Below are 24,182 nucleotides of genomic sequence, written 5' to 3' on the forward strand. Positions count from 1 at the left end.
GACGTGGGTAAAAACTGAGAGGACGCATCACGCAAGCGGCGAGGGGGGCGTTCCCTCTGGATCTGCACCGGAAGTTGCACACGGTCTGATGTCTTGGTTTCACTGATTCAATAATTCCTGTACTGAAGCACGAACTCTGCCAACCCCCAGCCCCCGAGCCTGGCAAGCGAACTATGTCTCTTCATAGACAATCAGGAAAGAACCAACACATCGGAAAGATAATCGCTTTTAATTTTCTAAGTTTTCACTTACACAACATGATAAAGGCAGATTTATGCGACTTGATATGACATTTTTACAAAAAATGTCCCCCCAGCATCTGGGCAGTAGTATATAAATATTTACAATGAAAAAATAGGCAAGGAAAAAGGAAATCTTCATTGTTCAAGACAATTTCTTTCCAATGCTTCTCAGAATCTTGAAAATAAAATACTTCATTACCTTTCTTAGTCATCCATATTTACATGTTGATTCAGCTGATGGTTCAAGAAATCTAGGCTTAAGGATGTTTTGTCTACATCACTCCTGCTCTTTTTCTACACTATTTTCCAAGTTATCTGAGAGTAAATTAAATATAAAAATGTAAACTTTGAAGGAAGAGAAAAAAAGAACACGTGTAAATGCACTGATAGAAAGGTCCTTACAGAGGTTAATATTTTACAACACTAAAAACCAAAATAAAATGCTCTCTATATTTCTTTAGTAGGGACATTTGGTTTCAATGTAATTTGATGACATTAACAAAAATTGCCTCTGAAGAGGATGCCAAGGAAACAGCAACGATGTTACCATCCTAACTGATGAATATCCATCACCCTAATTTTCTCTAAAAGAAACTGTGGTTTTTTTCAAAAAGTGACAAATATGAATTATATCACGGAGAGCTTAAAAGCCTCAACAAAGTGTGGTACCTTTTAAATATGAAGACTTTGAAAAATAAATTTGAATAGTGCAAGCCAGCCTATTTAACGTAGTGATATTACAAATATATTCAACTCCAACGTAGGAAAGCACGACTCTGCCGCCGCCCGACGCCAGGCTGTCGAGGTTGCCAGGATTGAGGGCAGCAGGCGGTCCCCGAGGATGCGATGCGAGCGTTTCCATGACGACGCCTCCAGCGGTACCTGCCGCCCTGAGGCAGGGCCGGGGCCTCACGTGTGGGAGCTGCGCCGGCCCCTGGCGCCCAGGGACACGCGGAGTCGCGGCTCCCGGGCGCGGTAATGCTCGTTGAAATCCAGCCTGAAGCTCAGGAAGCGCAGGCTCTCATCAGGGCTGGTCGTCAGCAACACCAGGAACTGCTGCACGATGCCCTGGAGAGACGCAGGGGACACACGCCCATCTCAGGTCCAGGAAGGAACTGCCCACACAACCATGCCGCCTTTAACCCCCTCCGGAGTTATTTCCACCAACACCCACCCTAGCGGTTGTCCCCGGGACCAGAGTTCACCCAGTCAAGGGCAGCCCCACGGGGAAGAGATGCCCATTTCCACAAATGCAAATTCACAACAGTAATTTCATGGAAAAGAACTAACCAACAGATTTTTCCTTTCTGTCCTTAAGTTCTACAAGAATGAGCAAAACAGCAAAGCAACTGGTGGGAAAACATCCTATTTTTAAAATTTTGAATAGATAACTTCAGTGTGACACTTTTCATCTTTCACATGAGTTATGAAAGAGTATTTAATCATACAGCCCTGATGGGAGGACAAACTGAGAACACCAGGAACAGACACGTGATGTAAACCATGGCTCGGGGCCCCGGTGCCTTTGGGGGTGTCGGGCTGCGGCTGCCCCCGAGGGCGGGCAGTGCGGCCACATCACCTCCTCATTGGGGGGTTTGCAAAGACGACGACAGGGTGTGAGAGACGTTCACTCAACTTTAACAGAACAGAATTCCCAACTGCTTCTGTCCGGGCTGAGTCACTGAGGACACCTCCCATCCCTGCCAACCCCCCGCCCGTCTCACGTCAGCTGAGCGTCACCTGCTCAGGGGAAGCGCTCGGCAAAGCTCTGATCGGCAGAGAAAAGGTCACCGACACACCCTTGTCCATCCTTCCCAAACTCTCGAGGTGGACACTGCCCCCCACCCTTGCTTCTGGTGGAGCTCCTGGGAGCTGGGACGCGTGCAGACGCGTGTATGCGACACTAGTCACTTTACACTGAGCGAACACACTGCCTGCGTGCGTGTGCGCGTGTCACCATCTCTCTGGGTAAGGAGGACTTGGGAGAAAGTCCCTAAGGAACCACGCTGCTCAAAACACCGCCAGGGCTTCTCACGAGCGTGAAACTGAAACATGCCGAAGAAGGACGCCTCCACCTGGACACATGAGGACATGCCTTCCCGCGGGGCCGGGCCCAGGGCCGCTCACAAGCAGCAAAGCACGGATGGCTGTTAAGACTCTATAGTGTTTCAGCCACCGACACAAGGAAGACAGCAAAGGACTTACGTGATCAAGAAAGGAAGTCTGAACGGCAGTGATTTACAAAGATCAAGGCTGTAATGTTAAGTAATGCTGGGATTACATTAAGATTACTTTTTAAAAACTGTATTAACTCTACCGGGAAAACATGTAACCACCACTGTCCTTTTAGAAATCAGCACTTGGACACATTTTAAGTTACTGAGTACTCCTCTGCAGCTGGGCAACCATCTTAACAGCACGAACGTAACCATGAGGCACCCATTTCTGAGAATTATGAACCCACACCACATATAGGACCTGGGTCAAGACAGCGCATCATCATCAAAACACCTGCCCAATAGATGTATTTTTGCATTGGACATAAACCAGTCATTACCACCATTTATGAAACGTGTTTTCAACAGAAAGGTAACAGGAGGCCAATGCCAAAGTGAGCCCACTTACAAAAGGGACAAACTTACCCCTTAGTTATGCAGAAGAGAAATTCAGAACTAAAAAGTATGAGGACCTTGGGAAGCAAACTAGATGCCTAGGGAACAGGGTCGTGGCGTTTCAGTCAGAATTCTGAACCAATGAATACATGGCACGGAAACATAAGTTTTCAAGGTCTGGGGTTCAACGCCTGATTTGTCTAATTAGTTACCAGAACTGAGGGGAAGAACTCTTCATAAAATCTTTTCATCTCTATTTCCAGCACTAACATCACCTTGAGAAACATGAAATCAGAAACCAGACCCTCAAGAGAGACAAAGCGGAGCAGAGCGTGTGGCCGCCGCCGCCCAGCAGCCTGAGGCCCGTCCCGCACGCTCCCCACACGCTCCCCGCACGCTCCCCGCACGCTCCCCGCCTGTCCGCAGAGGAGGGGGCCGCAGAGCCGCGCCCACCAGAGCAGCCACGGGAAGGAAGGGCCACCAGAGGTCGGACAGCACCGAGGGCAAGACTCCCACCCAGCGGCAGAGGCTGGACCGGCTGGAACGACGCCCCTTCCGTCATCTGGCATCGAGCGTCAGTTACCGTGACGCGGGCGGCACCCTGTCGCTGGACACGCACCTGGTAGAAATGCGTCAGTATGCGCAGCTGCGAGCACAGCCTTGGTATCGACTCCTGGAACTCCCGGACCCTCTGGCTCTCCTGCTCTTCTTCTGCGGCCGTCACCCCCCACTGGCCCTGAGAGTGAGAGAGAAGCAGACGGGTTAGACTCCAGATGCAAGACGCTGGGGGGCGGGGCTGAGGTGCGTGTTAGTGGCGGGGCGCTGACTTCCACCCCTCTGTGCCGCTGGAAACGTCCATGGTCGTTTTCTGATGCCAAACTGCTCTCTAGCTTACTTTTTTCAATTAATAACATACCTTGGAAGTATTTTCCATCAACACACGAGTACCGTAGAAGTCCCTCACTGTTCTTAGTAATGTTCATCAGCCCCAGTGTTAACATTCTGTGACATCCCACAATTCAGAGATTCCTCACAGCTCACCAGTCTTCTGCTATTAGAAGCAATGCTGTAATAAACAGCCTGTATCTGTCCGTCATTTTGGACGTGTTTCAGTGCAGATACTTTACGTGTCTGTAAACTGAACCCGACGGTTCAAAGCACTGGCACCCTCACATGTTGCATTAACTCCTGACTTGAACGGGAACGGTTCTTACCGTTTCCCGTAGCCGTGATGCGTGTAAAGACAGTTCTCGATCACTGGTGAAGCTGACTAGCTGCTTTGCAGCCAGCACACGCAGGAATTATCACAGGATCATTTCTTATCAATTAACATGGTAAATTACACGAATAGACCTCTTGAACCCCTGCATTCCTCAGATAAACCCCAGTCTTGGTGAATTATTCTCTCAATATTCTGTTAAATGTTTCCACTGTATTTTCTGTAAGACTTTTTCCATCAACACGCACAATCTAGGTCTGGGATAAAGATTCTCGCATCTGGTGTCAGCTTCACAGAGCTTCCCAAGCAGGCTCTGGACACTTCCCTCCCTGTGACTGAACTGGCGCACGAGCACAGAGCTCTCCACGCCGCCGAGGTCCGGCCGCTCCCTTTCCTGTGGCAGAGCTGCTGATAAGCAACTTCGCTCCTTGCTGAGCCACTGCTCTGCCTAGAATTCGCCCTCTGTCCAGAGAAAGCCCTTCATCTCCCTCCCGTGTGCAGGCTGACTTCACGGGTCCGAGCCAGACAGCAGGCGGCATTTCCACACCGCCTCGGTGTGTCTGTCTTCCCCCCACGGCCTCCCAGGAGGTGCCCGGCTTGTTCTGCTCCCCCTGGGCCGGGGACGCCCTCCGTCCACGCTCACCCTCATCTCACCGGGGCCCACCTCCTGCTGCCCGGCCGCCTCCGGGTTTCGCTGCTTCCCCAGCGGCTTCAGCAGGCGTCTGGGTGGCTCTCTCCCCGTTTATTTCCGTCGGCATGAGGGTCGCGCATTTTCAGAATCGCGTCCTGGGGCTCCGCGGCCTGAGAGACACAGGCCACCTCTAGCGCCCCTCCGGCCCTCCCTCCGTGGCGGGACCTCACCGCAACCCCATCTTCCATCACAAGCTGGCCCTGTCCTCTCTACTGCCTTGTGCCCTCGACGGCAAGCTGCTTCCCTCTGGACAACTTCAGTGCCCGGTGCGTCGTCCGTCCTTTCCACTCTGTCCTGTCTCTTCTGTCCCAGAACCTCCCGACCAAGCAGGTCTGCCCAGACGGCGAGCAGGCGACGGGTCCAGACGGCAGCCCCAGCCCAGAGGTTACCCAGAGGCCTCTCCTTTCATGCGGTGGGCTTAGCCCCGCTGCCTCTGTTGACAGGACAGACACGTCTGGTCCCACTGTCATCTCACCAGCGAGACGCTTTCTGGTCTCCCTGACGGTGGTCCTCTTTTACCACATGGTCTGTGTTTCTTCTGACAACCAGGAGGCTTCTAAGTCTGTTCAGTGGCTGCCTTTAAAAGGACAGCTTCACACAGCGGGCCGTCCCTGTGCTCCATTTCTTCAGACAGCGTTAACCAGCCTGAGGGCGAACGATGGGCGCCCCTTCTTGCGGCCTGATTTTAGGAGACGTTATTTCCACGTCTGTATCTTTAATGTATGTACACCTGTCTTACTTACTTCATGAGCTTTAAAAAATACCTCTTGATGCTGGGTTTTAAAAGATGAAGTAATTACTGAACTTATATTACTTTCTATCCTTTCCCTACCACCTTTTGTCTTTTCGAACACAATTTTTAAATATTCTGTTTTACTGTAGTACATACATATAAAAAAGCACAAGAACTCTAAGTGGATAGCATGATGCAGTGTCACAATGCGGCATACGCGTCACAGCTGGGCTGACATGCACGTTCACGTCAGCAGCACAGCGGCTGCGTCCAAACACTTTGTCTTGTACTTGCAGCCAGGTAACGATTTTACATAGTTAAATTCAATTTTGTTTTATAAATAAAAGCTATTGCTAATAATTAAAAGCAAAAATGAAACCAATTAATCTAACTGGGTACTGAGCTGGTGGCAAAACCTTACGGGAATAGCTATTTCAGGGAGGTCACCCTGCAGGAGCCGACACGTGGCTGGGAAATCGCATGGCTGCTGCACTGTGGGGGGAGGGTCAAGATGCCTGTTCTGAGAGAGTGGTGTGTACAGGTGTGTACAGGTGTGTACAGGTGTGTGGGGGGCAGGTGGAGTCAGAGAACAAAGAGCTGGGTGAGCTCCTGCTAGAAAACAAGATTTCCAATTGTGAGACAGAAAAAAGAAGAAAGAAAAGGACTTTAGCCCTAAATTTGAATTGAACATATTATCACACACGGTTTTGAGAAGTGGGAAGAAAGCAGAAAACTGAGGGCAGGGACTGAAGGAGGAAGAGGCGCCCGGGAGCCCTTGCCCAGCAGCAGCAGTGCAGATCGCTGCGGCAGGGGCGGGCAGAGGCCCCCGACCAGGCGCCCTGGGCCCTCCGAGCCGTCCTGCACAGCCCCTCCAGCCTGCGGGGGCCTCAGGTCTGATGACAGTGCGCAGATCACCCTGCCTCGCGAACGTTAACCACTCCTCGGGTACGCTCGCAGCTCTCGCCTCTCCCGCGTATCCCGAGCACGTCTGAACAAACACGCTGAATAACCTGCCTTATCAGGCAGATCTGCTCCGAGGCGCTGACGGGCAACAGTCTGGGGAGTGAGCCTGGGCGCCCCCAGAGCGCAGACTCCCAGCTCAGCGATTCCCCAGAAGGGCAGAGCTCTGGGCAAGTGGGCAGTTTGAGAAACCACGGCCATGGCGGGATTCACTGGACACTTAACAGCTGACATACACCAGCACATGAAAGTAAGGAGCTCCAGGGGAGTCTGTTTGTTTATTATCACTCCCGTTCTACAAACCAGGAAACTGGTCTCAGAGAGGTCAAGTCAGCAAAAGCACAAAGCTGGTGACGGGGTCGTGGGCCTTCAGTCCGCCTGGTGCGCAGGCTTCCTGGGCGGGCCCGGCCGGGAGGCCCCGGGGGCAGGGGGTCGCCAACTCTGACATTTCAGCCACAAACCCCTGCTCCCGGCAATGCAAACAAAGTGAGCAGTACACCCATCCCTAGAACACCCTGAAGGCACGACACGCACACGATGCGCTGTGTCCCTTCCAAGTTAACGATCCTCTAACGCAGACTGTAAGGGAATACTCAAAAATAAAACTAATCCAACCGCATCAACTGAGCAGTCTGTCACCACCCCAAGAATAAGCATCTTGAAAAAGTGAAAGACTGTACAGATTATATCCAATACAAGACATCCCATAAAGACTCAAACTCATTCAATAAATCTTTGTACTTCAAGGTCATGAAGGACATGAACCACTCAGTAAGGTGACTGAAAATAGCCAACGTGCACAAACCCGGTTCCCACGGGTACACATGTGCCCGCCAGCTCCACATGAGAGCGACGCAGAGTCGGGCACCACCCAGCGGAGACACCGACGCAGACGAACGTCTCGACACTTGACTGAGGAACGCTGGCAAGAGACCAGAGCTTCCCGTGAACTCTGCCCTCCCTGATTTTGAAAGCTGAGGACAGTGACGGTGCCCACTCCCTGTAAAAGAGTCCAGAGCCGCTCAGGACCCCAGCTGGACGCGGCTACGACCACAGCCTCAGCGACATTTCAGCGGCAGAGTCTGCTGCGCTGGGAATCACTGCGGCAACAGCTCACCGTCTAAGCGGATGAGCCCAAGCCCACCAGCACCAGAACCATACCTCGGCTCCACGCTGCTGCTTCTTCTCCTCGAACTGCAGGCGCCTCTGCAGCTCCTCCAGGGCGGCTCTGTAGATGGCATCTTGAGTGTTCTGAAGCTCGATGATTTGATCAAACACGGCCCTCAGCTGGTTTAAAAGTGCCTGGGGAGAGAGGACAAGTTTTTTCTTTTCATGAACAGAGCCCCCAACACGCTTATTACTAAGTTTTTCAAATAAAATATTGACACTTAGTGAAATTCTCAAGGCGCTGTTTAGCTGTTCATTCATGCATCAGCAGACACTGACTGAACGCCCGGTCCTGGCAAATACGCGAATTCTGAATCTCCACAGCAACAGCAAGCAGTCAGAGCCCAGGCTCTCGCTGAATCACCTCCCATCCTCACTGAGACCCGGCAACCCAAGGTGCTGCCCGACTCCACGGTGTGGAGCGCGCAGCTGCGCCCGCAGCGGGGCTGCTCGAGGATCAGAAAGCGAGGGGAAGGGATGGAAACACTTTTTTTTGTTTCTGGTGGCACATACCAAAACCAGACATGGAGAATATGAGAGAGGAAATTCTTGGAAAAGTATAAAAATCAAATCCTGCAAGGTTTTTTAGAAAAAGGTATCATGCTTTACACCAGGAATGAAAGGATGGTTTTAAACCAAGGGCGACAGTGCGTCTCCCTAATTCACAGGGTTCCTCAGGGCACACACCTACCGCAGGTCATGCATTCTCTCTCTAGTGCGGCACGGAAAGGAGACCACAGCAGTCTTGTATGTACACCAAACGATATCCACGCACCATACACATCCTAACCCAAGGCTGTACGGCGAGCACCACAACACCGGCGGAGGGGAAGGGGCAGGGGGCTGAAAGGTAACATGAGAGCCAACACCCACGGGGTCTTTCGTGGACAGCAAGCAGTGCGCTCGGCTCAGAGCTGCCTGTTCCTGGTGGGGCCTCAGCCGTAACACAAAATCAAAACAAAAGCTGGAGACGACTTTTTAACAAGGATTTATTTCCTCTAGTTTGTTTCTTTATTGCAGTCAAATAAAAATTGACTATTTTTGGAGCTGGGGTGACTTACTGCTGTTTACTCCAAGCTAAGAGTGCAACATGTGCTTCTGCTGTCAGCAATCTGCTCAGACGGGCGGCGACGGAAGTGCCTTCTGTGCTGACACCCGTTTGCGACAATTTACAGCGTGACTCAGGATTTCTCTCAAGAATGCACAAGCAGAAATTACGGAAACGTACACACACACCTGTCACAACCTCCAACTTCAAAATTACGTGTATCAAACAGCCTTGTTTTTCTTACTAAGTGACGTACGAAAAATACATTTAATTTATGTCAATAACAGACTGCCTTAATTTGTTTTATATATTGGGTTTCTTAAAAAACAAAAAACCCTCTAGTGATTACTTTAAATAAACCATCAAATTAAAAGTAAAACCCTCAGCAGACGGACCATTTCAGAAAAGATCATTAAGGCCTTCAGCAAACGACTCCTTCCATGAATTTAGCCAGGACCAACTCACACGTAAACATCTACTATCATGAGAAAATCACGTTACAGGCGAAAATATTTTCTCGCTTGGATTCTGTTCATCCCCGTAGACATCTTTAGCAGTGAGCAGCGTGGCCTCTAGCTGTTTACAATGGAACTTCCACATGTGCAAACGGGCAGAGACACCGCCACTGGCAGGTGCGTGTGCTCCTGATTCGCCAGCTTGGGGACAACCCCCAGCCCTTCACACGTTTTCTAAAAAGCGTTAGATCTAACGATCGTAAATCTCCCTGCAAAACACACACACACACGATGACTTTTAACTGTTTAAAAACAGTAGCAGCTCATGTGTGCCAGGCACTATGGCGACGGCTCACGAGCAGCACGCAATTTAATTCTCACAAATGTAGGGAAGAGAGAGGGGTGTCGTGCTCTTTCAAACCACGGGAACGCCGGGGTCAAAAGCTGAGAAGTAGGACGGAGCCTTAGGTCCACCTGCCCGCAGTGCCCCGCACTGTGCGAGTGGACAAGGACATGGTGGCAGCGAACGCCCGCAGCCCATCAGGTCGGGCCCTGGACACTCATCCACCGACAGGACCTGCCCTGACAGGACCTGCCCACAGCGCCAGCCTGATACAGACGAGGTGCAGTGATCGAGGCTGAAAGCCCTGAGGTGTGCGCTTCCTAAGTTCTCCTTACGCTCCAAGTATTTTAAATTACTCCTGTGCCACTGTTTCAATATATTTATAAAACATTCTATATAGAAGCATCTTTGATCTGAAGCATCTGTAAAGAAGCACACATGATCAATAATTCTCTAATAATGAAATCTGGCATATCAAAATACCTGTTTTCCCAGCCATGGATGGCTAACCAGATATACTAAAAAAATCAGACAAGTACAGCTGATTCACTCTGTTATACAGCAGAAACTAACATACCATTGTAAAGCAATTATACTCCAATAAAGATGTTATAAAAAATGATAAAAAAACAGCACTAAGATACAATTTCTCACCTATCACACTGGCAAAAATTTAAAGTATGACAACATGTTCTGTTGGCAAGGCTGCAGGAAAACAGACTCTCACGCACCTGCTGCTGGGAGTGCAAACGCACACACGCTTCCGGCAAATATCTACTAAAGCGTCTACTAAAAAAGAAATCAGACGAAACAGCGTGTTCCCACAGAAGGACCCCTGCAGCGGGTGGAGGTTTAGTGGGAAGCAGCCCTCTGCAATCCTGAAACGTCTTTAAAGTCGCACATTTAACGTCAAAAATGTACTTGAAATTTTGCTTCCTACTTCACATTTGTCTCAAGTGAAAGCAAAGTGTTCCTTATTTTCCCAGATCTCTGAATAAAATCTAAGCTCCGGGAAGACTTGCCACATGGAACATGCAACTTTCAGCAGGGCCTACAGGAAGGAGTGTCAGCAAACAAGCAGGGGTTTATCCAGACAGCCTGTCCTGACTCTGCCGCCAGAGGCTCCGGAAGGCCTGGCCTCCACCCACACCCCCTGAACTGAGGGATGGGCTCTGAATGCTTGTTCTCGCACTGCCATCCCTCAGGACGACTCCCCCCTGAGCAGCACGCGAGGACATCGCTGCCACCCCAGGAGGTGGATGGGCGCCACCAGTCTTCATCCTTTCATGCCCAGTTCAAGGCACGTTCTCACCTGAGCACTACTGCTCCAACCCTGAGGGGAAACATCACACTAACAGCAAGACTGTCCCGGCTACCAGGGCTGTGGCCGCACCAGGGGACGAGCCCAAGGGAAGGACTGGCTGACCGTCTGTTCTCGTCTTACCCTGGAGTCGGCGTCCAGCAGACAGCGGGAGATGACGGTGTCCAGGAAGGCCTCGTGCGCGGCGATGATGTGGTCCAGGTCCTGGGCCTGCTGCACTTTGTTCCAAAGTTCGTCCCAAGAGCACTCAAGCACCTGGAAATGACGAGAGCCTGAGGGAGGCGCTGACGCCACGCTGGCGCAGCACCTTCTACGAAGCACAGCACGACGGCCTGAGACAAGATGATCTCAACCAGAATCGAGGGCTGATTTGAACGTACCTCAAATGTAATGTAATACTGCATCTGATGGATGAAATGGACCATCTCGGAAGCCAGAATGTGACAGTGGTGCAGCACCCCAGAGAATTCTGCAAGAGAGCCGGACACCGCCGTCGGACACCAGCACAGCCTGCCCTCCTGCACCTGCAAGCTGTCTTCCCCCAAACCCCCTCACTTTCACTCTCGACCCCTAAAGCAGGAACCCGCCTTTCCAGAGTCCATCTCTGTGCTATGTAAACACGTACTTAGCCACCCAATCACGCAGTGACAGATTACTTTACGGAATATAAGGATCTAACAAGAAATGGCATAAAATGAAGTAACTGTATTTGAAAAGTAGAGAAATTCTGTTTTACAATGATGCAATAGCTTGAATAAATATAAGCTCAATTTTATGGTTTCTTTACAGTCAGTCAGTCTGCCTACTGTGCGTGAGACTTTTACTATCCCCTAGCTATTTGGCGACAAAAATGACATCTCCTTAAGTACAGAATGTGACCTTGTCACCTGAGAGAAGCATGAACTTGGAGGGGGTGGGCAGGGCCCAGACTCCACTCCTGTTCTTTGTGAGATTATAAAACCAGGAAAAGGCTGGAGGGTCACCAGGGAGCAGCATTCTCTGCTTGGACTTTTCATTTTTGTTCAGAGACTCTGCTGGACTATTATGGGATACTACTGTCCCTGAAGGCTCCATTGGGGGAATGACTTTAATATGGGTCAGACTCGACATATTTCTGTTACCGCTCCAAGGGCCTTCAATTAGCTACCTGGATAACTCACTTGTCGCATGCGGTGATCTGAGAAATCATTCTTGTCCCTTCCTCAAGGAGTAATGACGGAGCGACGTATAAACAGGTGTGAAAAAAACAACAGTGTGCTGTATACTTGAAAAACTACTGCCTTCTACAAGCTGAGGACTAAGAGACACTTGTGGGGATTCTGGCTTGTCTAACAGGCCCTCCTCAGCCAGGGAAGAAACAGCACGGCCACCTCAGAAGATCGGCACAGGCTCCAAAGCCTGCCGTCCCCCGTACCATCAGGAATCTGCAATCCATAATATGGTAAACATTCTTCTGAAAGACAGCTATAAGCTTCCTATTTCATTTGTAAATCCAGAGTGAAGGATGTACTTTTCCTACTAAAACCGAGGGCTAAGACTTCTAGTCTAGCACTCAAAGTCTATTTAACTAAAATGACTTTTCAATGTAAAAAGGCATAAGAACATGCTGTTTTAAGCCATATTCATCTGCATTATGGTTTAGGTAAGCTTCTCAGAGAAGTAACCCCAGTGTGCAACTCCATCTGGGGTTTAACCAGAGCTGGAACGGCGGGCTGTCCCCCTCCCCGACGCCAGGCAGTCCCCCTGGAGAGCCGTCCGTGTACATTCAAACATCCCACAGGCATGCGGGAGCGTGCCAGTCCGATTCTCCAGATCTTTCTCGGTGTGATGGGATTTCTTCGTAGAGCGGCAAAGTTCCATGAAACGCTCTGTGATACGAAACAGTCTAGAAACCCCGTGTGGAAGGGTCTGTTTCTTTACTGTTCTTCATGTCATCACAGACCTCGGGTGGAACTTTCCCGGAAGCCCAGCGTCTCTGAGGCCTCGTCCAGCACAACCTCACCACTTCCGAGGGCACGGCTCTGCCCACACTCACAGCAAACGGGGCAGCCTGTTTCCCAGCCTCGTGAGACGGGTCTGCAGTTTACACTAACCCAGCCTGACATTTTCCCACCAAAGAAAGTTTAAGATCGCAGGCAGAACGGTAGGTCTCATCCCGGCTCCCGGCGGATGACGTGAGAACGCTGAGCGCTGCCCGGGGGCCTGGGTCAGTGCAGAGGCAAGAGCACATCTGCGGCCACTTGCCAGCCTCCGGCTCCAGGACAATCTTCCACACATCAGGGAAGAAGTGCGACTCCAGGTTTCGCTGCTCTGTGCAGTCTGGGTCTCCTCTAACTATCACCTAAGCTGAAGTCTTTTCCTCCTGCCCAGATCTGTCTTGGGCTGCAGATCCATTTACCCTTAAAAACATCTCACACAGGTGAGCCTGACCTGGCAGCCCAGCCCCGCTCCTCCCACAGTGCCCGGAAGCAGAGGCCCAGGGGTCCACCCTGGCCACACCTCCCACCCCACGGCTCTCAACCCCGAGGCTGCAGGCTCCCCGGGCTGCGTAACGCTTGCACACTGTCATGGTGGGCCAGTCTGCTGGCCTCCAAGCTCAGCCCTCGGGGCGGAGCCTCCCTGGCCCCTGCTGCACTGAAGTCACACCGGCTCAGTGGGCCTCGAGGCCCTTGCACCTGGCCCAGCCCCCCTTCTGAACATGCTCTTCTGCCGGCCCCCGGCCCTCCCCCACTCCCCACTCTTCCCGTCTAACGCACTCACCTCCAGATGCCAGCCCAGGTGCCCCTCCGTCCTATGACACCACCTGGTGGGGGTCTCCCTCCCGTACTCCCACAGCACCTGGTCTTCCCCACTTCAAACGACAATCAAAGCACTCTAAGTGCCTGCTGACACGTCCAGCTTGCCTGCGAGACAAGATGCTTCCTGACCACAGGGACCTTTCTGTCACATCCACCACTGGATACCAAGAACGGGCAGCACCGAGTAGGCCAATCATTATTTACTGAATGAATCATTTCGATCCTCAAACTTTAAGGAGACAATCTGCATCATCTATGTCTTGACTATTTCACTCACATCCTTTTCAAAAGGTTTCCGTGACCAAAGGCAAATTTGGCAACAATGGTAAAATGAGTGTTATTTTCTTCATAGTCTTCAAGTACTACCAAATGTATTTTCACTCTAGAAAAATTATCTGTTCTCCAGTCTGAAGGGAGCACGGAGGACAGCACCTTTAATGCACCCTCCTCCCAAGATAAAGCCTCTGAGAGTGAAGGGGCCCGAGGGCACTGCCTCCTGAAAAGGGATCTGCTGAAATAACCCACGCGGTAACGCCTGCAACCCCTCTACCACCACAGTGCTTCCCTTCCCCGCGGGAGAGAGCAAGCGCTCTGAGCTGACGGATTCGGAACTGCTCACTGCCCAGGTAAGGCTCTAACGACTAGGAACCCAACTGATACGGAGACTGAATTCACAGGGTATACTTTGGTCCTTTAACTCCTAAAAAATACAACTTACACCTGAAACAGCCCTTGAATCTCTTTACCCAGAACCTTGAAAATACACTTAAAACATACTTAAAATAGAAGTACTTGTGTTTTTATAATTGAACCACAAACAACCATATAATTCTAAAACTTCCAAAAGCAAAGCAACATTCACCCCGAGGTCCAATAAATACATAAATACAGCACCTCTCCCGCTGGACTAGCGCGGCGGCAGACGGCTTTACACACACCAAGAATGACCGTCTCCCCTCCGGCAGACTCAGGTGTGAGACGTTAGACCTGTCTGCAATCCTCTACTGCCCCTCAAGGCTGCGGGAGGGACTTCTGGGCTTTAAAATACACCAGCAGCTCTCACGGGCTTGACCCGTGTGGTGTGGACATCTTTCCCAGAAGCTTCTGCCCAACTGGAGATGCACTGGAAATAGCCTTGAGTGTTGTTAAAAATTACAAAAGTTTCTTTCCAAAAAATACCCTAAAACAATTTATTCACAATTTCAAAATCACCTCCTTCAACTTTTATCTACAGCTGAAGGGATGATATTTAAAAGTGACTTCACCAAATTACCCATGAGATTCATTTCTCAAGGCTATGGAGTCAAAGGACGTTGGTAAGACCCTGGGTCTTTCCTGTCTCCTGGGTACAAGACCTCTGGTCACCGGTCAGGGCCTCCGGCAGACACCGTCTGGCGTCCTCTGTCTACCAGGCAAGTGTGAGGACACCTGTCCACGTGGGGCTCCCCGAGGGGTACTGGGCTGAGCGCTGCACAGATTCCATCCTGGCAACCCTTGAAGGCAAGTGCTGCCAGCCAGCCCCGACCCAGACGAAGCCTCTGAGGCAGAAGACTAAGAACCAGCCCGAGGCCACAGCCCAGAATCCGGGCAGAGCGCTAACCACTCAACCTAGCAGTCTGGCAAACAAGAAGAGAACACGTCACAGGCGTGTAATCACTGAGGACTACCTACTCACCCACGTGGACAGAAACGACAGACACAAAAAGGAACTTTCAAAGAGAAAAACATCTACTCATCTTTGGGCCACCGTTCCACTAAGTCTAGAACGCCAACTGTAAGATGAATCATTATCATATCAATCACCAAGAAAGGAAAACAAGTCCCGTGCCATCAGGGCAGCCGACCACTTCCCCTACCTCCTCCTCCTTCACTTTTATTTCCAACGAGGACCAAAACGGAGACTATTTTAACACCATTCTTTGGGGAGGGGAAGCTCCATGCACTCCCTGCCCCCAGGACACAAAGGCTGAGAAAGAGGCAGGAAGCTCATTTCCCTGTAGTTCTGTATTTGTCTATTTCATCTGTTAAATGTTATCTGAAATAGACATTTAGTTGCCACTAATAGCAACAGTTTTTAGATTAACTGAATCTAACAAAAGAACTTCCATTTCTTTTTAAAGGAAAAAAATCTTTAAACCATTTCAGATCAATAATCTTTTCTGTCTAGCTAAATGGCAAATATATATAAAATGGGTTTAATCGGCTTGGCATACCATTATCAAACTCTCTTGCTCTGAGCAAATCATTTTCAGGTGTAAGTATTTACTCCAAACAACTTATTTTGATGAATATTATTAAAATTATATCTGGGATGATGATCATGGATTCTGTGCACATGACCAAACACACACGTGCATATGTGAAGGACTCCACGGGCTGCTTTCAGAAGCATTTTCTGGAATCTTCCTGTATTTTTGCCTCAGATTTATGGTTGGTAGGAAATTTCTAAATCTGCTGTGTTAAAAAGACTAACTACCTGGTTGATCTCTGTTCATCAAGTTGCCTGGCCGTTAATAACTAAAACACTTCCTTATAAGTTAAAGGTAAGAAGGCTGCACTCCAACAGAAACATGGGCAAAAAAACAACTTCCTGAAAAAACAAACACAAATGACAAAAAAAAAGAAAGAAAGGAAAGTGTTTACATTCAAAGATAATTTAAAAAGCATTAAAAGGAATTAAAATGAACTTCCAGGGAATTCCCTGGTGGTCCAGTGGGGAAACTCCCTGGTGGTCCAGTGGTTAGGACTCCACGCTTCCACTGCAGGGGGCATGGGTTCGATCCCTGGTCAGAGAACTTAGATCTCGCATGCCATGGGGTGTGGCCAAAAAAATTTTTTTAATTCATACAAAACAAATAAATAAAATGAACTTCCATTTTCACCTATCAAACTGACAGTTTGTTTGAACATAATATCCAACAACTATCAACCAGTGACAGCTGTGCTTACGGGGATGTAAATTAAATTGGTACAAACTTTTCAGGTACAAACTTTCGTGAAAAGTAATCTGACAATATGTACCAACAGAGTTAAAATATAAATACTAACAAATAAAAGTATTAGTAAATGCACAGTAAACCTAAGATTCGTATCTGTTAACCCAGCAATTCCAATTCACCTATTCTAAAGAAATATCCAGAGGCATATAAATATATATTTACACAAAGCTTATGGCATTATTTATATTAGTGGAAAAATAGTAAAAAAAAAAAAAAAACTATATGCCCAACCGAAGAGGAAAGATAAAATGATATGTCCACAGGAGGCAATATTATGCTATTAAAAATATGTTAGAAGAAGTTTTAATGACAAGGGAAAAGGCTCAGTGAAAGAAGCTGAAACTGAACACGATACAATAGGATCAAGTTATGTTAAAATTACACAGAAAACTGATCAAATAAATGCATTAGTTATCTTCAAGTAGAAAACAAAACTCATTGCTGACTATTCAAAATAAGAGAAAAGCCAATTTGCATAGACACTGCTGATATCCAAATCAGAAAAACGTATCAGAACCAGCTAATACTTGGATCTGTTACAGAGCTCAGATTTCCCACAGCTAAAAATAATACAGTTGTTGGGCTTCCCTGGTGGCGCAGTGGTTGAAAATCTGCCTGCCAATGCAGGGGACACGGGTTCGACCCCTGGTCTTGGAAGATCCCAAATGCCGTGGAGCAACTAAGCCGGTGAGCCACAACTACTGAGCCTGCGCGTCTGGAGCCTGTGCTCCACAACAGAAGAGGCCGTGACAGTGAGAGGCCCGCACACTGCAATGAAGAGTGGTCCCCGCTCGCCGCAACTGGAGAAAGCCCTCGCACAGAAACGAAGACCCAACACAGCCAAAAATAAATAACTAAATTTATATTAAAATAATAATAATAATACAGTTGTTTATTTCGAAAGGAGAAGAGTGATACAATGACAAATATCTGCACTGTGCTGAAATGATCTCGATCAGACACTGAGGAAGATGAGACCCCTGTGTTCGCAGGGAAGGAGAGAGGGCAGGCCCAGTGGACACCTGGCAGGCGCACCGACCGTGTGACTTCCGACCGCGTGACTTCCGACCGCGTGACTTCCGGGGAGGGCGGCAGAGGCAGAGCCAGGAGCCAGCACCTCCGCCCTCATCGACTAGAAAATGGACGCTGAAGGCATATTTACCGTCCACAACCACGAGAGGGTTTCAAAGAAAACGCCCCCTCTTGAGTCCTTCTCAGCTACTTCAGAGGGACCCTACCATTAATCGTCTCGAAGTGAGTCCGGAGGAAGCTCGGCCAGGAGCCTAAGAGCATCACGACCACTCGCCGAGTCCCGCCGGGAAGACAGAAAGCCTGGACGCCAGTAAAGCTGTGATTCCGCGTGTTACCACGTGGACAGGTACCCACCAGCCCCCAGCTTCTGGGGTGTCACAGTTCTGGAACTCTGGGAGCTGCCCAGGGAGGAGGCTCGACCTAGTAAACAAGCAGAGCTCATGCAGCCTTTCTGCAAACAACTGCTCCTCTTTTAGGAACTGCTTTCACCAAAGGATTAACAGTATGACCGTGTGGTTCTTCTCTGGAGACGTAATTTGTTGAAATACTTTCTCAAACGTTTTGACCAAATCACTTCCAATATAAGGATTTCAAAATTATTCATAATTCAAGTCACTCAATATTTATAACATTAAAATGAACTTGGGGCTTCCCTGGTGGCGCAGTGGTTGAGAGTCCGCCTGCCGACACAGGGGACATGGGTTCGTGCCCCGGTCTGGGAAGATCCCTCATGCCGCGGAGCGACTGGGCCCGTGAGCCATGGCCGCTGGGCCTGCGCGTCCAGAGCCTGTGCTCCGCAACGGGAGAGGCCACAACAGTGAGAGGCCCGCGTACCACAAAAAAAACAAAAACAAACAAAAACAAACAAAAAAATGAACTTGACTACATGACATGAGAGTTTTATTATAGCTTTTAACTGTAAAATATTGTAAAATCTTCCCATGTCCTGGTTTATGAACCAAAACAATATTAAAGCAATTCCCAAACAGACTTTAATTAAAACACTTAGTGAATTTTAAATGAGCCAGTGATTTATTAAACAGCTTTCTTTCCTTAAAGATTATTTTTTTAAAAAAAATTAAAGCACATATATGAACACTACATGATTCTAAAAGAAACTTCAATGTCTAAACAAACCTAACTTGACTCAATTTCTTTTCCTGATTTGCACTGAAGTCAAGATAAGCATATTACAAATGAGCCTCTTCACAAAAGACAAATCCAAAAGCACAAGAAACCACTTTTCAATTACGTTAAGAACACTTTTGTTTTTGCGAAGCTGCTAGAAACCAGGGGCCAGGCGGGGACACGCCCTCTGCCGGGGTTTACCTGGCATATTTCTCAGGAGCTTGGCGTTGCACATGTGCCCCTTCCGGATGTCAGTGAGGATGTACTCCATCCGCTTGGCCCTCCAAAGGAAGTTAAACACTCTCAGGTAGTGGCTCATACACTCTCGAGTGAACACCTGGAAAGAACAGAACACAGGCTGACAGGATCCTGTGAGATGAGGGTCCTCCCAGGGCAGGGCTCAGTCTTTTGTTTTTTTTCCTTAAACAAAAAGCCAGACAACACACAACCAACTCTAACACATTCTAAGTAGTATGTAAGCAACCATCACAGCACACTTTAGGAAAGTGTCATCACACAGCAACCACGCTGATCGTTTATGTGTCAGAGCACATTCAACGGACCTGATGTACAAAAGTTCAGTGTGGCCGAAATTCCTTACAACTATGACCTGTCTTGAGGGGGGACATTCACATCCCACTGCATTCACACAGGGAAACAGCACCCACAGGACGTGGTCCCTCAGTCCATCACTTACTACAGAATAAAGTTCGGAGGAACATTCAACAAATAACCTCCTGACACCTCATGTAACACCCTGGAGACCAAGGGTAGAAATACATGGATCTTATCCTGCCCACTGTCAAAATGACATCTGTCCTTCCAAATCCTTCTTCACAGAATTTGTAAGAATCTAAAATAATGCTGTGTTATAGAAGACGTAACTATGTAACTAAGATATGTACCCATTCTAATTAAATTCTATACAAAAAATGACAATCTCAATGAGAATAGAAAGGAAATAGATTAATATGGTAAATTAAACAGGGAAAAATCAGGAAATCCATTTGCTTCTAAAATCTGATTCTAAAACCATAAATTTTTAAATAAAACAGCCCTTTTTATCTTTCTAGTAACTTCTGTATCCAACTGCACAGAATTTAATGTGATAGTTAAAAATTATTTCAATTTCTAACGCTAGTCTGATTATCTGCAGCTGTATAATAAAATGGTTACAGGTACAGCCACTCCACTGAGAACATGCCAACCCAGGACATATGCTGACCCTGGGACTGGAGGGCAAAGACTGGACAGGGAAGAGGCCACTCCCTGTGTGAGTCCTGGGCAGACTCCACCAACCAATTACAAGACCTCTTCTCCTTCCAATCCAGCCTCTCCCATCGGACCATCAACCCACTGGAGTCGGCAAGGAAACTGACACCTATTAGCCACAGGCAGGGATCTATCTTAAATTTCTTTTTAAATACATCTATGATATAAACTTATTTTCTTGACTCTACTAGAGCTTTTAAAAATCTAAAATCTTGAAAATATAACATTGCGTGATCAATTATTGATGCACAAGGTATGCAATGCATAACTTCGATACTCTCATAAGATGTGCAAAATCATACAGTAATTAAGTAACCGTGTATACAGACCATGCTCAGTGTATCTATCACTCCAGGCACCTACATTTTGTGAAATAATCGACGCAGCTGCCTTCACTATGGTATCATTTATTCTACGAAAAAATAATATGTAATATATGCAATATTAACAAGGTAGATAATATGAAAGTTTCTAACATAAATCATTTGTTAAAATATCCTGTTTTGTACATTATAATTACTTAAAACTATTTATGACGTACATCTAAGGAGAAAAAACTAATTTGAATATGACCAAAAATTAAGTCTGAGCACAGCTGTATATTGAAGATGTAGTAGCTTTGATCTGGTAAAGTTTAAACAATGGGAGTTTGCGTGTGAAAAGCCTGCCCCAGCAGCTACCGCCTCACAGGAGCCAGGCAGGGCCCCCTGCAGAGCAAAGCTGTCAGCCCAGAGGGAATGCACGAGAGCCGGCTTCGGTGCAGGCTCTCCAGCAGGAGATGGGCGCACACCACCCCTGGAGAGGAAGGACAGCCATGGACAGCCAGCTCTGCAGAGACTGCTAGGGAGACACAGTAGAGCCAAACTGCACTACTTCTTAACAGAATATTCTCCCAAGAATTAGAAGAAATGCATGTCCTTCTTCAATATTTCAGATATGAAAATGACTGAGATAAGTTCAAAGAGATACCTTGGTCAAGGAGAGTTCACTCAAGTCTGAATAAAGAAAAACTGAGCACTAAAGAGGGCATTTTAATTGCAGACACACAAGAGAGCTGTGCTGGTCAATCATTTATGACCTGGGAACCATTCAAGGAAACAGAACTTTTCTTTAAACACAGTGGAAGAGCGCCGTGAACAACTGCGCAGCTATTTTCTCATCAGCTCAAATGGATACTAAATATCAAATTTTATCCAAGTAGTAAAAATACAATGCCACTAAAATACTTTATAGTTCCCTTCAAATTATCCTAAATTAGTCACTACAGTCTAAGAATAATGGAACAAAATGAATAACCCATTTGTTAAGTACTTGCTGAAACCTATGATAAGAACAAATGATATTAAGAATTCTTAAAATAATCCAGCACTTCAGCACTCATTAGTGACTGGTGCACACACACATGCACACGCACACACACACGACTCTGGCTCGAGCATTCATTCAATGGACGCATCGGGGATGCAAGCAAGCACTTCACGCGGAGCTCTAGAGAGAAACCGACTCTGAAGCAGCAGGGACATGCAGCCACCCAAACAGCTACGATGGCGCCCAGCGGGATCTTACGGTTGCAATGGGCCCATCGACGTGGTAGTCCAGGCTGAAGACGTCCCAGCCGGTGTCACCTGGAGAGACCTGAGGGCAAAAACAAACACACAACTGCAGGGCTTCCCACCACTGTGAAGCTGTCGAGTCCTCAAAGGAAAGGCATTAAAATAAAGCCCAATTTTTAAAAACCACTCAGCAGTTCTGAGCGAGAGCTGCCTGAGAGCAGAGGAGGGCATCTTTTTTCCACTCCTGTACCCTCAGCATCTAGACAGACAGGCACATACGAGCTGCCCTGCAAATATTCTGGGATAAAGAGCGTATTTTTAGTGAAATTGTAAAATCAGTTTTAACATTCATCAGCATTTTCTTAAATGACAAAAACCCACTGCCTTTTGTGTTCCTAATCCATAAAAGTAAACATTTTTTAAAAACCCACAGGTTCTGCTAATGGTCCTTCATCATAAGTAAGCAAACAGTGTATTACGTTTATGAAATACTCATTCCCCTAAAAAAAGCCATCTTCTCTCAACTAAAACTAAACACCTCTGTTTGTGATCAACGCTACTGCGATCTGTCACCTCTGTGCCCGGTGTCGTCACCAGCAGCAACAGCGGTGGTGACTAAGCACCCACGTGGCCAGGCCCCAGGACGGAGCTGCACGTCCCCTGCCCGCAGCCCTGGCGGCCCTCTGTCAGGAGGACACACTGAGGTGCAGGGACCCGTCTGAGGCCACACCACGCCAGGCCACCGGACAGGGATTCCAAAGCACAGTGGCCAGCTCCCCCCCACCAGAGCAGAGCAGCGTGGAGCAGTGAAGAGAAGAGACGAGACGAGACGAGACGAGAAGAGAAGAGAAGAGAAGAGAAGAGAAGAGAAGAGAAGAGAAGAGAAGAGAAGAGAGCAGAGAAGAGAAGAGAGGAGAGCAGAGAAGAGAAGAGAAGAGAAGAGAAGAGATAGCAGAGCAGAGAAGAGCAGAGAGAAGAGTAGAGAAGAGAAGAGAAGAGAGGAGAGCAGAGAAGAGACAGCAGAGCAGAGCAGAGAAGAGAAGAGAAGAGAAGCGAAGAGAAGAGAGCAGAGCGGAGCGGAGCAGCGGGGCCTCAGGCCACATGGAGGGCGCCAGCGAGGAGCCCCGGGTGGGACCAGAGCTGCGGTACCTCCAGCAGCCTCACATCCAGTCTTCTGAGGGCCTCAGGGCTGTCAAACTGGGCGTTGGTGGCTCTGACAGCTGTTTCAAGAATTCCAGTCAGGTTGTGTTGGTACAAAGTCGTAGCCGGACGGACAAGCTCTGGTCTTAACAGAGTTTGGTAAAAGCAAAAGAGGATGTTACTTGGATTCTCAATGCGCTTCCTGAAAACTTCAGACTATAGAGTTCAAGTGACAAAACCTAACAGGACAAATGGAACCGATACAACACGGCAACAAAATGACTGTAAAATCTGAATGCTACAGAATTAACTATAAATAAGATTTCATCAAGTATTTGGGGGAGCAAAACACTTCTTTAAAATTAATTTTGATTCAGCTTAAAATTGAAAATCCTAAAGTGAGCCACGCATGTTAAAAAATACAGTTTTCAAACTTAAGCCTGGCCTACAGTGGCATGAACTACTGTAACTTCCTGTACAGATCCAATGGGCAGAAAGGACTAGATTAAATCAAAACAATTGGCTGTGTGGACACCATGATTCTAAAGGCTAAAAACTACTGTGTTACCAGCAAACACTTAAGGGTTACTGACATCTGCATTCCTAAATATGAAACTGACATCTGCCTTCCTAAAAATGAAGCTAACATTTCTGAGATCCGCCCCAGGTGTGCACAGGGTGAAAAAGGACCAACAACGTCAGTGTCGCTCAAATAAATCTGAGGCAAGCTAGAGACTGATGACATTCCCCTTTTAAAACTGGAAACTTAAAACAGGCCTTTGAGAAGAAATAAATTTTTCATTTGCTATCAAGGATGAGACACTCTAATTATTAAAACGTGGCATAAGGCAAACACGGGTAAGTCAGCTAAATGATGCGATCTGCAACACGGCCACGGCCTCTAAGCGTTCACGAAACACCTGCTCTCCTCCACCCCAAACCTGCACGCTTGGCCCCCACCCCCTGGGCCACTGAAAGAACATCTCCCCCTAAAAACTCATCTCCACCCACTCCCCACAGGTGCTGCCCTGGGACCAGTACCTAAGTCACCAGTGACCCCCTTCCTTACAGAGAGCAGAAAGGCTCCTTCAGGAAGTATAACCACCAAAAATTCATGTTCAGCAGATCATCAACTCTTTCATGAGCTAACACCTCAAACAAGGTTACCCCTGAGCCTGCTTGCTATGTGTGCCCCCCAAACTCAATCATCTTTCATACTGAAGACAGCCTTCTGGTTAGAGGTGGAACTACGGAGTTTCCGTGGCTGAAGCGGCTTCTCAAGTGCAGTCCCCATGCCGGCAGCTTCCCCTCGGCCGGGACCCTCTTAGGGACGCACCGTCCTGGCTCCAGCCCAAAGCCATGGAGCGGGCTCTGCGGGCAGGCCCGGCCATCCAGTCCAACAATCCCTGGAGGGGATTCCGGCACACATGGAGTCTGGGGACCAAAGGCCTGAGACACTGCTGGACTCA

The 24,182-nt window shown here is 48.2% G+C and overlaps 1 protein-coding gene across 5 annotated transcripts in view; it reads right to left on the reverse strand.

The window, feature by feature from the left end:
• Positions 1 to 210: 210 nt before the first annotated feature.
• TUBGCP3 (tubulin gamma complex component 3) overlaps positions 211 to 24,182 on the reverse strand; it is a 60,947-nt gene continuing 36,975 nt past the window's right edge. For all 5 annotated transcript variants that reach the window (XM_073795422.1, XM_033843890.2, XM_033843889.2 and 2 more), the window contains 8 exons: positions 22,723 to 22,858; positions 21,587 to 21,655; positions 18,950 to 19,085; positions 11,172 to 11,260; positions 10,915 to 11,046; positions 7,619 to 7,759; positions 3,474 to 3,590; positions 211 to 1,310 (listed from right to left, as the gene is read on the reverse strand). In XM_073795422.1, the coding sequence (XP_073651523.1) occupies positions 1,152 to 1,310; positions 3,474 to 3,590; positions 7,619 to 7,759; positions 10,915 to 11,046; positions 11,172 to 11,260; positions 18,950 to 19,085; positions 21,587 to 21,655; positions 22,723 to 22,858 (979 nt within the window). In that variant the 3' untranslated portion in view covers positions 211 to 1,151. The remainder of the gene's footprint in view (positions 1,311 to 3,473; positions 3,591 to 7,618; positions 7,760 to 10,914; positions 11,047 to 11,171; positions 11,261 to 18,949; positions 19,086 to 21,586; positions 21,656 to 22,722; positions 22,859 to 24,182) is intronic.

The sequence above is a fragment of the Tursiops truncatus genome, chromosome 18, assembly GCF_011762595.2.
Source record: "Tursiops truncatus isolate mTurTru1 chromosome 18, mTurTru1.mat.Y, whole genome shotgun sequence".
Classification (NCBI taxonomy): Eukaryota; Metazoa; Chordata; class Mammalia; order Artiodactyla; family Delphinidae; genus Tursiops; species Tursiops truncatus.